The sequence below is a fragment of the Tupaia chinensis genome, unplaced genomic scaffold, assembly GCF_000334495.1.
Source record: "Tupaia chinensis unplaced genomic scaffold, TupChi_1.0 Scaffold000078_1, whole genome shotgun sequence".
Lineage (NCBI taxonomy): Eukaryota > Metazoa > Chordata > Mammalia > Scandentia > Tupaiidae > Tupaia > Tupaia belangeri.
The window spans coordinates 3,090,449-3,107,727 of NW_006159539.1; the positions used below are offsets into that span (position 1 = coordinate 3,090,449).

General features: G+C 38.3%; 1 protein-coding gene across 4 annotated transcripts in view; it reads left to right on the top strand.

Moving 5' to 3' along the window:
* The window catches only part of ZFAND6 (zinc finger AN1-type containing 6), a 49,898-nt gene that overhangs the window by 15,426 nt on the left and 17,193 nt on the right, over positions 1 to 17,279 (top strand). For 2 of the 4 annotated variants that reach the window (XM_027769017.1, XM_006142637.3), the window contains exons 2-3: positions 5,739 to 5,899; positions 17,044 to 17,214. In XM_027769017.1, coding sequence (XP_027624818.1) covers positions 17,061 to 17,214 — 154 coding nt within the window. In that variant the 5' untranslated portion in view covers positions 5,739 to 5,899; positions 17,044 to 17,060. Of the gene's footprint in view, positions 1 to 5,738; positions 5,900 to 12,881; positions 12,919 to 17,043; positions 17,215 to 17,279 lie in introns of all 4 variants that reach the window. The other 2 variants (XM_027769018.1, XM_027769019.1) reach the window with 2 other exon arrangements.

The window sequence follows — 17,279 nt, forward strand, 5'->3', positions numbered from 1 at the left end:
AGAGAGAGACAGAGAGACAGAAAGCGAGAAATCACCCCCCAGGGGGGATGGCCATGCTGCAATCCCTTCTCCTCCATTCTCCTCTCGGGATCTTGGGTACGCATGCACACACGCCCGGCATGAGTTTTAAGCCACCAGGTCCGGGACGCGAACTGCGATCGACTACGTGGGAGTCCAGCGACATAGCCATTACGCTAACTGCTGGTCCCTCAACATACAATTTCTAAAAACAAAGGTATTCTCTTATAAAACTGCTTTACAGTTACCAAATTAAGGAAATATAATACTAATACAGTTATCTAACATATAGGAAGACTTCAAGAAGTTTATAAAAAATTGAGTTAAAATACAAGTTTATTTTGGCACACACAAAAATACTTGAAACCCAAGCATAGTTTTTTTCCTGTTTCATGTTTTCTATGAACTTTCGAAGACCACTTCATATGATTCACATTTATTTTTCATTAGATATCCCATTAATTTTCTTGAATAGTATTTTTCTTTTCCCCAGTCCAGGATTCAACCCAGATTTATTCACATTTTTATAAATATTTATTTATTTATTATTTTTTAACTTTGCCAGAGAGAGAGAGAGCAATTAGAAATTAGAAAGCAAGCCTCTAAGACCGGGACTTGAACTGTGGTCAGCCATGTGGAAATCCCATCATCTTAACCACCATGCCATTTGCTTACTTTTTATTGTTACATCTCTCTCTCTTTAAAAAAAAAAAAATTTTGTTTTATTTATTATTATTCAGTTTAACCAGAGAGAGAGAGAGGGAGAACACCACCAAGTCCAGGGCTTGAACCATGATCAGCCAAGTGGAAGTCCATACCTTATCCACCATGCCACCTGCTGGCCCCTGTCACATCTCTTTATGCTCTAGATTGGAACATGTTCTCAGCCTTTCTTTGTCTTTAATGACATTGACATTTTTGAAGAAAGTGACACCTCAATTTGTATTTGTCCAGTGTGTCTGCATGATTCAATTTAGGACATGTGGCTTTGGCAGCAATGCTATATTTGTGATATGTGTTCCTCAGTCCATCATCTCAGAAGGCACATGTCCACCTGTCCCATTGTCAGTGATACTGACTTGGTCCTTATGGTTAATGTGATATGTACTGAGTTTCTCCACTTAAAAGTTATTTTTTCTTTTTAAATAATTTGTGGGGAAATACTTTGAGACGCAGTTCCATTCCTTATCAAACTTTCATGCACAGAAATTTTAACTTTCTTTGATGGTTTTACATGAATCAATTATTACTCTGATAATTCAGATACTTAATAAGGTTTAAATAATTGAATTTTAAAAGCTCATACTATAGGAGGGAGCCTATTTTAGCTGTTAATAGCATTAGAGTGTTAGAAGTGTTTTGTGCTGAACTAGAATTGGTCTCCTGAGACTTGGATGCATTTTTTAAGTTCTGTGCTTATGGCACCTGAGATGAGCCTGCCTGTTTACCAGTCCCCGCAGCAGCCCTTCAAAATGTGTTCCCTTTGAGACTTGGCTTTCCTGAATTTATAGCCATCCTGTCGGTTTCCTGATAGCATTCATTTATCAGTGTCACCCCAGATCTTAAATTTGATACCCAGATCTGTATGCTAACTCTTGATACGGTTTGATCTGTCAGTACAATAGTTCAATGTTGTCCTGCAGTGTCTTTTGATGCTCAGAGTGTGAGGCTCTGGAGATAAGTAGATCTGACTTCAAGTTCTGGTTCTGCCACTTACTAGCTATGTGATCTTAAATTTCTAACATCTACAAATCTCATTTTCATCATCCATAATGAATTGTAATAGTAGCACCTGCTTTTTAGAGTGGAATGAAGATTAAATAAATGTACATGTAGACTCTTACGATGGTGTCTTGCACAGTAAGCACTCATAAAATATTATATAGAAAGCATGCTTTTGTTTTGCTGTACAGTAATTTTTTTTGCTGTTGTCTTGTACTTGAGGCTTATTTAAACATGGTGAAAATCAGAAAGTTATAATAAGTTCTTCTGAAACAGTCATTTGGACCAAAAAGCCTTTGATTGCCATGGGGTGCATGTACTTTCTAGAAAAGAGAGAGGAACAGGGCTGGCAGGTGGTGTGGTGGTTAAGGACACTAGATTTCCACATGGCTGACCTTATCAAATTTTATGCACAAAAACTTTAACTTTCTTTGGTAGTTTTACCTGAACCAATTATTACTCTGATGGTAATAATTCAGATATTAGGTTTAAACAATTGAATTTTACAAGCTCATGGGGCTGGTGACATGCTCGCACGCTCTCTCTCTCTGTCCCTCTCTGGTTAAATTTAAATAAATAAATAAAGGATGCTCAGAGTGTGAGGCTCTGGAGATAAGTAGATCTGACTTCAAGTTCTGGTTCTGCCACTTACTAGCTATGTGATCTTAAATTTCTAACATCTACAAATCTCATTTTCATCATCCATAATGAATTGTAATAGTAGCACCTGCTTTTTAGAGTGGAATGAAGATTAAATAAATGTACATGTAGACTCTTACGATGGTGTCTTGCACAGTAAGCACTCATAAAATATTATATAGAAAGCATGCTTTTGTTTTGCTGTACAGTAATTTTTTTTGCTGTTGTCTTGTACTTGAGGCTTATTTAAACATGGTGAAAATCAGAAAGTTATAATAAGTTCTTCTGAAACAGTCATTTGGACCAAAAAGCCTTTGATTGCCATGGGGTGCATGTACTTTCTAGAAAAGAGAGAGGAACAGGGCTGGCAGGTGGTGTGGTGGTTAAGGACACTAGATTTCCACATGGCTGACCTTATCAAATTTTATGCACAAAAACTTTAACTTTCTTTGGTAGTTTTACCTGAACCAATTATTACTCTGATGGTAATAATTCAGATATTAGGTTTAAACAATTGAATTTTACAAGCTCATGGGGCTGGTGACATGCTCGCACGCTCTCTCTCTCTGTCCCTCTCTGGTTAAATTTAAATAAATAAATAAAGTTAAATAAAATAATTCTTTAAAACAGAAAAAGAGAGTAAGAAAGCATCACCCCAAAGGGGTTTGATCATGCCATGATCCCTTTTCCACCTTTTACATCCTGTCTGGATTTTGGGTGTGCACATACATCTATGCCTGGCGTATTTTTCAAGCTGCTTGTGCTGGAATTTGAACCATTGTTGACCGTGAGAATCCCTTAGCCACTGGTCTAACAGAAATGGCTCAGGACAAATATTTTAATTTATGTAAAAGATACTCTACCAAGTTATAGCACTTGAGAGGTTTTGGATTATTTCTTAAATCTTTTGTATATGTTCAGGAGATAAGTAGGTTATAAAGAAGCATTTGAGTTATTTGGATAGACCCTAAAGCAGTCATCTTTTGTGGCATAGCAAATATATAATCTATCTTTCCTTTCTGGTTTTGTGCGTGTGTTTGTTTGTTTGTTTGTTTTGATAGAGAATATGTGCATGCACCAGAGAGGGAGAGGACAGAGCACCTCCCCTTGGGGAATGGTCACACCTCAATTCCTTCTCCTTCATCTCTCTCTCCTTTCGGAATTTTTGGCACGCATTCCACATGAGCCCAGTGTGTTTCTTAAGCTGCCAGGTCTAGGGGCCTTGAACTGTACAGTTGGCCATGGATTTAGCTCCCTTATTGACCAGGCAGTGGTATCAGGCCCATTTGTGTAGTTTTTCATTGTTAAATAATACTTTCAGAATTAGTCATAGAAATCAGAATGTTTGGGGACCAGCAGTTGGCATAATGGCTATGGTGGCTGAACTCCCATGTAGTCGACTGCGATTCAAGTCCTTGAGCCAGTGGCTTAAACTCACTCCGGTTACGTGTGCGTGCGTGCCCAAGATCCTGAGAGGATAATGAAGAAGGGATTGCACCGTGGCCATCCACCCTGGAGGGTGATTTCTTGCTTTCTATCTCTGTCTTTCTGGCAGGCAAATGCACCCTATAGCAAAAACCTCAAAAAATAAAAAAGGAAGAAATTGTAATGTGTGAGTGCTGTTTCTCACTGTGTTTCTAAACTGAAGATTTAGATAGTACATTTACTGTATTCATGAAATCTTAAAGCTTTTCCTAAAATTTGCTAAGGCAGTTGAGGCCAATATGAGCAGTATTCAAAAAGTTTATGGAGAATGTATATCATGAAAAAACTATGCATCAATTTCAAAATTGTTTGTACCAGGGACCAGCAGTTAGCGTAATGGCTATGTCGCTGGACTCCCACGTAGTTCACCGTGGTTCGAGTCCCGGACCTGGTGGCTTAAACTCATGCCGGGCACGTGTGCATGCGTGCCCAAGATCCCAGAGGAGAATGGAGGAGAAGGGATTGCGGTGTGGCCATCCCCCCACTGGGGGGGTGATTTCTCGCTTTCTATCTCTCTGTCTGTCTGGCGAGTGCACGTGCCCTATAGCAAAAAATCTTTCCAAAAAAAAAAAAAAATAGTTTGCACCAGAATAAACTCCTAATTTAATTCCATTTTCACATAGGTTTTGAATTATCCTCCTATATGCACTACCCCTACACACACACACATGTTGAGGCCAGTGTGCTTAGGAAAAAAAGTAGTTACCTGGGCATTTTAAGACATTTTGATTGAAATGTACTTACTTTGATTGACATTTGCTTTTAATAGTGAGAAAAATGCCAATGGGGAAAAAAAACTGTTAAAACATCTGTACATGGCTTTCTGATGTTATACATCACAGTTTAAACATAGTAGTAGATTGTTATTTATAAATTTAGATTGGATCAGGAGAATGGGCAGTAAGGAATATGTGTCAGATTTTTACATGGTGTACTTCATTTTTATCTAAGAGTGTAATTTAAAAAAAAATAAATCTTTTAAATTAACTACAAACTTTCCCCTGTTCATTTCAGCTCTGCAAACTATCATGATTGCCTGTGAAATACGTATTTGTTACTGAGGTAGAGACATAGAAAATTCAATCTCATTATTGTACTTAGCCCCTAATTTGCAAAGCTGGGTTTTGTTTGTTTTTTGAGGGGTTTTTTTTGTTGTTGTTCATTTGTTTTGGTAAGATAAAATATTTCCTGTAGGAATGCAATTTTATTTTCCAGATTGTCCTAACAGTAGATTAACTGCAGCAATAATTAACTGCAGTACTCTAGAAGTTGGAGTCTGTAGACAGAGTTCATGAAAAATGTCAGAGTATAGCTCTGGCTGTCATGACTGGACTAAGAATCTCACTCGCAGTCATGACAAGTTACTCTGCGACACTGGAGGCACTCCACTATGCATTTGTAAAGGCGTTCTTAAGTTGGTGGTGGTTCTAAATAAATGAGCTAAACTTTAGGAAAGTATGAGGGGCAAAAATTGCATGGAAAATGCATATTATGAAAATGCATGAATTTCAGCCTTTTTTTTTTTTTTTTTTTTTTTGCATCAGAATGAACTTGTACTTTGATTCCGGTCTGAAGTCCCCTGTAGAATAAAATACCTACTTTTGTTTACTTTGGGTACAGATGATTATAAAAAGTAATCCTTGTTCACTTAGCCTATGGCCAGTTGGAGAAAAACTTACAGGTTTAAGTTACATATTGTTGTATTACACATTAGTGTCAAATACCAAATAGAATTTTTTATTACATAATTTTACCTTAGTAATCCTTTCTACCTACCTGCAATAGTGAAAACACTTATAATTTTAGGTAATTAAAATGTGGTACATAATTGATTTTAACTATTTCAACTCTGTCTCATGTTAAATGTGTTACAGGAATGAATCTGAAGTCTGCTGCAGTAAAACACTGAAGGCTTTAAAATGTTTTCTTGCATAAAACTCAAACTTTAAGTAGCTGCTTATGAGGATAGGGAAGTCAGGAAGCTAATGTCTGTCTCAAGATACAGGACAGCTGTTTGCTCATCAACCTCAACTGTGTGAGTAGAGACTTAAGCCTGTAACCCTGTGTAATTGGGTGTAGTAACTTAATTTTTTAAAAATCTAAAGTGCTTGAAGATACACTTAAGTAAGCATGATGAGACATTTTTTAGGACTTTTTTTGTTTTTTTTTGTTTTTTTTTTGGTGGGTAGGAGACTGAGGGTGGAGTGGGTAGTAGATTTTTATAAAATATTTTTGTATATTAACATTTATAACTGAAGTCATCTGTGACCATGCATCTTTTTTCAAAATTATTTGTGCATTAGAATCTGCATTGTTTTATTTTATAAAGAAAAGATTATAATTCTTTATATTGCTATTTATTTTGCAATTGATTTAAGCCTTTTAAAATTAATATTTTGACCAACAGACATTTAAAAAGTGTGTTTTGGTAATATGATGTTTGATACTAATATACAAAATAGCTCCTGGAAATAATTTAATAATTTAAGTTTAATCAGAATAAATACTTCAAAATAAAGGAACTCTTGTTTCATAAATACAATCAGAAGTCTTGTAAACATTCCAATTTTATTTTTAAGTGTTTCGATAATGTAAATTCCTGGGAACCAGCAGTTAGTGTAATGGCTATGTCGCTGGACTCCCACGTAGTCGACAGCGGGTCACGTCCTGGACCCGGTGACTTAAAACTCATGCCAGGCGTGTGTGCGTGCGTGCCCAAGATCCCGAGAGGAGAATGGAGGAGAAGGGATTGCAGCGTGACCATCCTCCCTGGGGGGTGATTTCTCGCTTTCTGTCTCTCTGTCTCTGTCTGGCAAGCGTACACGCCCTATAGCGAAAACCTCTCAAAAAAAAAAAAATTCCTATAGAAGAAAAAGATTTTTCTTTTTCTGTTACTAAGAACTCATGGGTGGAAGTTTTTCCCCTACTCTCCCTTTTATCCTTCATGAATTTAGGAGTTGAGACTTGTAATTGGATGTTCTCCTCTCCTTTAGAAGAAGGCATGTTTTGTACAGATAGGGTGATTAAACATTTAAATGTTGTATTGAGTGAAATGATGAGCATGTAGGTAAAGATTTATAATATCTGTTAACTGTTGAGTGAGGTCTGGGAAAGAGGGAGTGTTATCTCCATGGTGGATTTGCACTAAGATGAATTTACTTTCGCTTTCATATTGCACTTGTATTGGTTGAAGGAGAATCTAAATGGACTATCTTTAAAATCATTGAATTAGAAGGCATATTAGTGTGTAAGAGTACATATTGAGAGCAGGCTGGTGGTATGGTGGTTCAGGGGGCTGGATCCCACATGGTGGACAGTGTGGTTTGAGTCCTGGACCTGGTAGCTTGAAAAACACCTGGACACATGTGAGTGCGTCCCCCAAATCCTGAGAGAATAGAGGAGAAGGGATTGCTGTATAGCCATCCTCCTAGTAGGTGCTTTCTTACTTTCTCTCTCTTCCCTTCTCTCTCTCCCCCTACTTCTCTTTCCTCTACCCCTCTCTCCTTTACCCCTCTCCATGAGCACACACACTCTATTGCAAAACTTAAAAAAAAAGAAAAGAAAAGAATACACATTGAATGTGGATGTTCTTATGAAAGCAGACAGGGTTCCTGGCAGAAAGGAAGAAAGTATGTCCTGTTCCGTGACCTGGTGTTTAAGACTGCTGGATCCTACATGGCTGAATACACAGATTGAGTCCCTGACCTGTGGCTTAAGAAACATGCTGGGCATAGGTGTATGCATACATCCTCAAAGGAGGGAGATGGAAGAGAAGGGATTGTGGTGGAAGCATTCCCTATGGGGGTACTTTACCCTTGCCCCCTCACTCTGGGAAGTTCATGTACTCACTAGCAAAAAAAAAAAGAAAAAAAAAAAAAGATGGAGTTGCATTCTTCCTTTCTGAAGCGGTCAGTGGATACTCAGCACTACATGAGTCTCAAGAGGTTATCTCGTTCCTCATCTTTCAGTACCTCTAGAGAAGATACATTATAATCTTTTTTTAATGATGATAAGCTTCACTTTAATGAAGTTTTAAGGTCTATAATACGAGATTTAACTCTCCAGTTACAGTCTTTTGTCATTTTACGTGTAAAGCTGAGTTTAATTTGGTGCTGCTGCTTTGTTTCAGCACGCTTTCCTCCACTCTTTTTTTAAATTACTGTCAAAAATAAAGAAAATTCAAGGTGAAGGAAGACTTTGGAACATACTAATGAAATTTGATTTTAAAATGAGATTAGGCAGAAAGGATATGTATTAGGAAAGAGAGCTGCTGTTACAGTTATAGAGGGTTTGGGGGAAATGTTGTAACGATAAATTGATCCCAAATTTCCTTCCCTCTTTCTGTCTCTCCGAGGTGATTCTCTGTGTTCTTTATTACTCTTCTGCCAAGGGGATAGAAGAAAGTGCTAAGACAGTAGTTAACTTTACTGGGACAAAATGTACCTGTGGGGATCCGTGAAAACCATACATAAAACTCTTCTGTTCCCTCTGTCCTGTCCTGCTCCCCTTCCCACAGTAGTATATGTTGTATATATTGATCTTGTACCCACTTCTATGACATGATTTTACCTATAGATTTATAAATGTATTTTATTTTATTTCCTTTTACTTTTCATATTATGCAGTGTGATGAATAGGAGTTCCAGGGCTGTGTAAGGTCTTGGTTATTAAAATACCCGGGATTTGGGACCAGCAGTTAGCGTAATGACCATGTCGCTGGACTCCCACGTAGTCTGACTGCGGTTCACGTCCCCGACCTGGTGGCTTAAAACTCACCCTGGGCATGTGTGCGTGTGTGCCCAAGATCCTGAGAGGAGAATGGAGGAGAAGGGATTATGGAGTGGCCATCCTCCCTGGGGGGATGATTTCTTGCTTTCTGTCTCTCTGTCTCTCTCTCTGTCTGACGAGCGCACGCGCCCTATAGCGAAAAACCTCTCCAAAAAAAAAAAAAAATACCCAGGGTTATGGAGTTGAACTTCCAGAGTTCAGATCCTGGCTGTCCCTTTTCACAGCCAAGTAATATGTCAAGCAAATTAAACTTTGCTGTCACTCAGTTTCCTAATTTGTAAAATAGATACAGTAATACTTTGTTACCTGATGAGGTGTTGGGAGGATAAGTGAGTCATCAATACTTACAATTTGTTATTATTAAACCTCTGTTTCTTCTAGAGGAGTGATACTAGGTAGCATTTTATGAGTACTCAAAGTAATACATTTGAAAGGTTTAAGATGAAGAATTTGAGAATCATAAAATAGGAGGTGAGTAAAGAGGGGGAGGAGGTAGTAAGAGGAAAAGGTTGAGAAAGCTTTCGAAAGGGTATATTTTGTTTATCTGGGCATTAGTTACACAGTTCAATTTGTAAACATTTAAAATTTATACTTAGGGCTTGCATACTTCTTATGTTCAAGAGAAAAATAAAAGTGGAAGTTGTTGGGTTCTTTACCTTTGAGGATATCGTTACTATAGAAAGTTTTTAAAAGTTTTTTTGCCATAGGGCATGTGTGTTCACTGGAGAGAGGAGAGCAGCGGGAATGAGAAAGCATCCTCATGACGAATGATGATGCCAAAATCACTTCTCCTGTTTCTCCCTCCTTTCACGATTTTGGGCATGTGTGCACACACACCTGATGTGTTTCTCAAGCTCCTGGGTCTGGGATGCAAACCGTGAGGTTGGCTATGTGGAATCCAGCCGCCTTAATCAGCCATGCCATGGGCTGGCCATAGAACATCTTGTGATTGAACTAATGAAGGGTTGCTTCATTTTGATCTGCCTTTGTTATTCTTTTAGATTTGAGAGCTTTAGAAAAGCAACTTCTACCACTTAATTCTGGTATTTACAAAGGCTTTGAATTGCAAGTGAGAGCAATGCAGATCAAGCTGAAGCAATACCAGAATTTTGTCTCACGTAACTAGGGAACCCAGGTGCTGGAACAGACCTTAGCAGGGTGGATGCAGGACATCAAGCCCTCTCTGCCTTGGCTTCCCCAAGCCTACCCACTTTGGCCTTTGCGTCTTACTAATTCTCAAGCAGGCTCTTTCTGCATTATTGCAGAGATGGCCATCAGCAGCATCAGGCTTACATCGTAGTGTATTTTACCACTGGTAATAATAAAGGAAAGTCTGTTCCTAAGTGATTGGGACTAGATGAATTTTTGGATCATTCAGATTTTGGAATATTTACTTTACATTTTAGGTATCTTGAGGATCGGACCTGTCTAAACACAGAATTCACTCATGTTTCATAAATACCTTGTACACATATTTTTGTATTGCGACAGTTTAACTGCGACTCATTGCGTGAAGTGTGGAATTTTCCACTTGTGATGTCATGTTGACACTCGGAAAGCTTCAGGTTTTATCTTAATTCTTTTTTTTGGAAAGATTCTTGCTATAGGGCGTGTGCGCTCGCCAGACAGACAGACAGAGACAGAGACAGAAAGCGAGAAATCACCCCCCCCCCCCCACCCCCCCCCGAGGGGATGGCCACGCCACAATCCCTTCTCCATTCTCCTCTCGGGATCTTGGGCACGCACGCACACGAGCCCGGCGTGAGTTTTAAGTCACAGGGTCCGGGACTTGAACTGCAGTCAACTACGTGGGAGTCCAGCAACATAGCCATTACGCTAACTGCTGGTCCGGAAAGCTTCAGGTTTTAGAACAGTTGTACTTATTCCATCTTAGTACCAGTACAGGCCCCAGAGGATGATAACAAATAACTTCTTTAAGAATAGATGGCCACCCCCATGGCCTAATGGTTAAGGGAGCTGGATCCTGCATGGCCAACCATTTGTTTCAGATCCTAGTCCCCACAGCTTGAAAACACACCAGACACATGTGTGTGCATGCCCCAAATTCCTACTGGATGAAGAAAGAAAAAGGGATTGCAGCCTGACCACATCCCAGTGGGGGACGCTTTCTCCTCCCTCCCTCTCTGTCTCTGGTAAGCTCATGTGCCTTCTGGTAATTAAATAACTAAAAAGTTAAAAAGCAGAAGGCAGGCTGGGTAGTGTAGTGGTAACAGTCTGCTCAAGCAATATGAAGGATCGCAGGTTTGGTTCCTTGTTGGACCTGTACACACTGGGCAGGTGCATGCACTGGTGGTTCTGGCTAGCCCAGGTTCAGAGAGATTGCATCATGGTACCTGTTGAGCCACCATGTCTCTGTCTCTCTGAATCTATACCCCTTTCCTGCATCGTCATGAAAAAATGGAAGAAACATGGGACCAGCAAATGGTGTAATGGTTACGTCACTGGACTCCCACGTAGTTGACCGTGTGGTTTGAGTCCTGGACCTGGCGGGTTAAACTCATGCTGGATGTGTGTGCGTGCGTGCCCAAGATCCTGAGAGGATACTAGAGGAGAAGGTTTTGTGTTGTGGCCATCCCTCGGGGTGGGGGGGGGTGGTGGTGTGGTGGTGATTTCTTGCTTTCTGTCTCTGTCTTTGTCTTTCCAGCAAGCGCAAGCATCTTATAGCAAAAACCTCTTCTTCCCCACTCCCCCCTCCCCCCAAAAAAAGGAAGGAAGAAACAAACAAAAAAAATAGAGCAGATGAGGATCAGGGTGGACAGAAATGGGCCCAGAAGAAGTAGTATTTAAAACAGAGCTCTTAAAATAGATAGACTTGTTTGTTAGAGGCAGAAACAAGAGACTTAGAAACACACTTCGAAGAATGAGAATGATTCGTTTCAAAGAGATGGAAGCAAAGGACCCTCTACTTTCAAGAAAAACACAGTAGGAACAGTGATTTGAGCCTCTGCTTTGTGCTCTCTAGATGCTTTCTGTGTGCGTTATTTAATTTGGTTAGCTAGATAATAAAAATATCCTCTTAAGGAGTTGAGAATAGGAAGTTCAGTAACATGCCCAGACACTTACAGTAAATAAAATGTCAAAACTGAGATTCAAACTGCTGCCCACCTAACTCCAAGCCCATTTTCTTTACACAGAGTGTTTCCCAGGGAAAGTAGACTGGTTAGAGTAAATTATGTAGAGCATGAGTGCTGGACTGAGTAATTCTCTCTGGGGCAATTATTATATAGTAACTAAAACATAAGTAACATGAGAACTGGATATTTTAGGAGAATTTAAATAAATGTATTTGGACGAAGGGGAGTAAGACGGAAAGAAATACTGTTAAAATAACCCAAGCAATGAAATTCACAACTGGAGTGGAAAATAAAAGAGCATGAGACATTTTAAAATGAAAATTATTGGACTTGGTAACTTAATCCTAGGGAATGGAGCTAAGGGAACTAGGTTTAATTGACATATATTTGCCATTATAATTGCATCTGTGTGTTGCATTCATTTATTGCTGGGGTTTTTTGGGGGGGTTTTTTTGGTCAGAATTTTAATAATTGGCAATGAATTTTTTTCGCAGTCTTAAACTTTGTGATTTTGAATTTTTTATGCTGATAATACAGTATAAAGAAAAAAATTTTCTCAAGAGTGATTGCAGCTAGTTAAAGCTGCATAGTGCCTTAAGATTGAATAAATGAATGAAATTTTAATCTTTAAATGAAAATAATCATGAATTCTGGCAGAATTATAGGTGGAGATACAATGGACATGATGGTCATCACTTTACTTTTTAGACAGACAAAGAGCCATTGTTTTAGCTCTTTACTTGATAAATAACCTTGGACAAATTATTGTCAATTTTTGAGTATCAGTTTCATCATTTTTAAAATGGGAATATCAATAACATGAGCATTAGTTCTTGAGAATTAAATGAGATACAAATAATAAAAACTGAAATACTGTCTAGGAGGCTGGAGGGAATAATGAGTTATGGTTTTGGTTATGAATGTTATAGTCGGAATTCACATTTTATGAATTCTCTCCAATTCATAGACTTATACCATGTTAATAAATGTGTTTCTTTATGTCTGGTATAGCAAACTCGTTTTGTCTCCTTGGATTTTTAGCTTTATAATACCACAGCACAACAATTAAGGAGTTTTTCTGTCTTCTCAATCTTTTCTCTTGCTCCTTGTCCTCACTGATCATTTGAATGCCAGACTGATGTGTCCTGCAAATATTTTATCTACCGATAAGGTAGGGAGAACAGATCTTTCTTTCAGTTTTTCTGTAGCTATCCTGTTTATGCCATTACACATTCATATAAACTAAGTTAATCCTTTATGGGTTTTGTTTTTTCTGAATTTTTATGTAAAGGTATATTTTGTGGCCTAAAGATGGATAAATAAGGTTTCTTTCATTTTCTTTTTTTTTTTTTTTTTTTCTTTTTAACAACTGGAAAATTTTCACAGATCCTGTAAATTCAGTCTATTACAGTGTTTGTTATAAAGACAATCTGGGCTTATATGTGGTGGAAAAGGAAGGAATATTTTAATCTTTTTTGGGTAATAGAGGTTTTTCTTGACATAATACTAAAACTTGACAATTGGTAGTTTTTTAAAGAGCAGTTGCAATGTAGAATCTCAAACCATATAAACCTTTTTGTCTTATCATTAAATTCATTGGTTTGTCTTTGAATAGTTTTGTATAGTCATATGTGGTCATGTGGCAAATATTGGTTCATCGACTTATGAAGATCTTTCAAATGTTGATATGGTATCAACCAAACATAATTTCATTATCTTACTGATCTCATCAGAAACTCAAAATATGGGACATATTTGTTAAGGTTTTGTTTTGCTTTATTTTTAGGAGAGAGGAATTTTTGCTATAGAGTGCATGTGCTCATTGAAGAGACAGAGACAGAAAGTGAGAAATCCACCTCCCTGGCGGATGGTCATGCCGCAATTCCTTCCCCTTTATTCTCTCGGGATTTTGGGCTTGCCTGCATACACACCTGGTGTGAGTTTTAAGCCTCCAGGTCTGGAACTTGAACCACAGTCGACTACATGGGAGTCTGTCAGTGTAACCATTATGCCATCTGCTGGTTCCATTTTTTTTTTTCCTTTAATTGAATGCTTGGATTTCGTCCTTGGTAGTAAATACTGTTAGTTGTTTGAAGTAACAGGTGCACTTCATTTTCAGGAAAATGTGTGCTGTATACAAGTTTGAATAATTGGTTTATCAGTCATTTCTTCAAATAAAAAATCATGTCTCATGAAAAGGATAACTAAATCAGCCTATAACTCAGTTATACAGTGCCCTTTTCTTTTTATTTCCAGAGGGCATGCGCACTTGCCAGAGAGAGCTGGAGAGACAGAGGAGGAGGAAGAAACCAATAGGACATAGTTATGCCACAGTCCCTTTTCTATTTCTACATCCTGTTGAGATTTGGGGTGCGCCCACACATGCCTGGCTGCTAGGCCAGGGTTTGAACTCGTGGTTGGCCGTGTGGAATTCACCTCCCTTACCCACTGTGCTACAGGGCTGGCCCCACTGTGCTACAGGGCTGGCCCCGCAAGTGCTTTTTCCTTAGTCATTATATGCTTCTGTATTCAGCAGGATTGTTTCATATGTGCTTCCAGATTTTCCACACAACGTAGTAGTGTGTGTTCAGTGTTAAGATTTAATTAATTTTACTGTGAGCATGATAAAAGAATAGTTTGATATCTCTGCCTTGTTTTGGCTTCTTGATAAGGCTCCAGCTTTTGTTCACCTCTGCTTTATACCGCTAGTGCTCTTGTCAGTAAATTGAAAAAGGCAAACAGCTTGTTCGTGTTCTTTTGAAAGCAGATTCAATTTCCATAGAGGTCTTTGGACCACACTTTGAGACCACTGATTTAGAGCATGGACTTTGTGGAGGCAGGCTACCTGGACTGAGTCCCAGCTCTGTTACTTATTCATTACCTGCATGACCTTGAGCAGTTACCCTGATACCAAAACCAGACAAACATTACTTAAAAAGCTACAGACTGGGTTTTTTCTTGCCTTATAAATACAGGCAAAAAAACTCCCCTGACAAATATTCAACATTGGCTTTTCTATACCATCATCATCATTTTTTAAATTCAATATGTATATTTTATATGGCTGCTGCAGAGTAGGATCTGAAGTAGCATATTTTATACAGAACAAGGGAGCAAAGATTGGATTTTGAAATTCAAAATGACACTTATCATTATAGAATAAGAAAGATGCTTTTCAAAACCCCAAATTCCTAGGCAAAAGGTCTAAATACCCTCTTCAGTTCTAGGACATTTCTTTTTAAAGGCAAATACTAACAAACCCTTCTGGGTTGTATTATAATTCAGTCAAGTGAGGTTATTGCCTTTGTCTCAGAAATTTGCATTAAATTCTCCTCACCAGCAACAGCCTTTTCAAATAATTTAGATGAAAAAAAAAAATCTGGTAAGAGTTAATGGTGAATGTTTTCTTTCCTCCAATGTTGTCAATTCAAGGAAAAATATTTCCCTCTTTTGGTTGATCTCATTCTTCATGTTCTTTGAATGTAGATACACACTGATTTTATGGTAAACTTCATTTAGAAGGCCGTTGTTTTTTTTAATAAGAGAGCCTGTTATTACCTTCTGTCATGGTATTCATGCCAGAGAACCACGTGCTTTATGGGAGAAACAGCACATGGGGTTCCTCCATCTGCTGTAATTGATTATTGCCTTCATGTGGTTCCTGCTTCCTCAGTTCCAGCATCTCTTGCCTGGTCCCGATGCCTTTTCTATTAGTTTCTAATTTCAGTTTTTAAATTTTAATAGTATTAAAACGTTGTTCTTCCTCCAGTTAGACAGTACCATTTTTGTTTTACGGAATTTTAAAAGTACAAAAAAAAGTACAAATCAGGGAAAACAATCAGCTATTAGCCTTGTCCTTCATGGATTTGTTCTTCACGGGTTTGTTGTTATGTTTGTTTGATGATTGATAAATGTTCTTTTTGTCCTAATTGGCAACATATTGTGTGTAATTTTTGTGTATGTCTTTTCCTTTATTATCAGCATTTTCCTTCATCAAAAAGTTTTTTTTTTTTATTAAGGTTTTTGCCATATGGTACATGTGCTCACAAGAGAGAGACAGAAGAGAAAATAGGGAACCAGCAGTTAGCATAATGGCTATGTCGCTGGACTCCCACGTAGTTGACCGCGCGCAGTTCGTGTCCCGGACCCGGTGACTTAGAACTCAGCCGGGCGCATGTGCGTGAAGGAAGAGAAAAGAGAGAAATTACCCTCCAAAGGGGGTGGCCACACCACAGTCCTTTCTCTCCTGTTCTCTCAGGATTTGGGGCATGTATGCATATGTGCCTGGTGTGATTTTCAAGCCACCAGGTCTGGGACTTGAACGGCAGTTGGTCATACGGGAATCCAGCTCCTAAACCACACCACCTGCTGGCCCTCAAAAAGTATTTTCTAAAATGTTTTCATTGACTACGTTACTTCTGTCACTAATATGTACCATGCTTTTTTAAAAAAAAGAAAAATCTATTTTCCTGAAGTCAACCAGGTGCTGTGGCATGCACACGTTAGTCCCAGCTGCCTCAGACGCAGAGTGAGACAGGAGGAACATGGCATAGACAGACTTTGTCTTAAAAAAGCAAAATCCATTTTTCTTATTAGATGCTGTGAAGCATACCACTTGTGTATTATTCTTCATTCTTTTTCTGATTATACTCTAGTTATACTAGTATATATATACTATGTATACTCTAGTTATATGAATATACTGTTTTAGGAGAATGACTGGTTCAGAGACCAGTACTTGTTTTGTGCTCTTGAGATGCATTTCTCAGTTGCTTCCAGAAAGATTGAACCAGATTCTTATTTCACCAACATTCTGCCCAGTTCTCTGTATCTTCTCCAGTATTAATATTATGTTAAATGCTTTCCTAACAGAGTATATGATACATATTAATGTGAACCTCAAGCAGACATTTAAATACTGAAAAATTAAATAAATATGATAATCTTACAGTGTGTAATTTCTCCAATACTAGAATTCAAACTGAATTCTAGACTTAAAATAATTTTCCTTAACTTTCTAGCAGTATGAAGTGTTGCAAGCAAATACCTTTCTCTAGAAGTTCTTATACTTCTAGCTGCTACAGACTAGCTTGTGCAGAGTGCATTGTGGTGAGAGTTTAACGTGTGTCCTTTTGGTCTTTATTTTTGTCTTCTCTTAACTTTAGCCATAGGACTTGGGACAGTTGTAGAGAATGGTTTAAAATGTGGGTTTGTTCTTTTATTATATAAAATAGGATATATAATGTAGGATTGAAGTTTTATATCTGATTCTGAGCTAATTCTGTATAAATTTCAGGTGTGCAACAGAGGAACATGGCTCAAGAAACTAATCACAGCCAAGTGCCTATGCTTTGTTCCACTGGCTGCGGATTCTATGGAAACCCTCGCACAAATGGCATGTGTTCAGTATGCTATAAAGAACATCTTCAAAGACAGAATAGTAGTAATGGTAGAATAAGCCCACCTGGTAAGTAATTCTGTTAAAACACAGCAGTGTTCATAATTAAAGTACACTTGGGAAACCCACTGTAC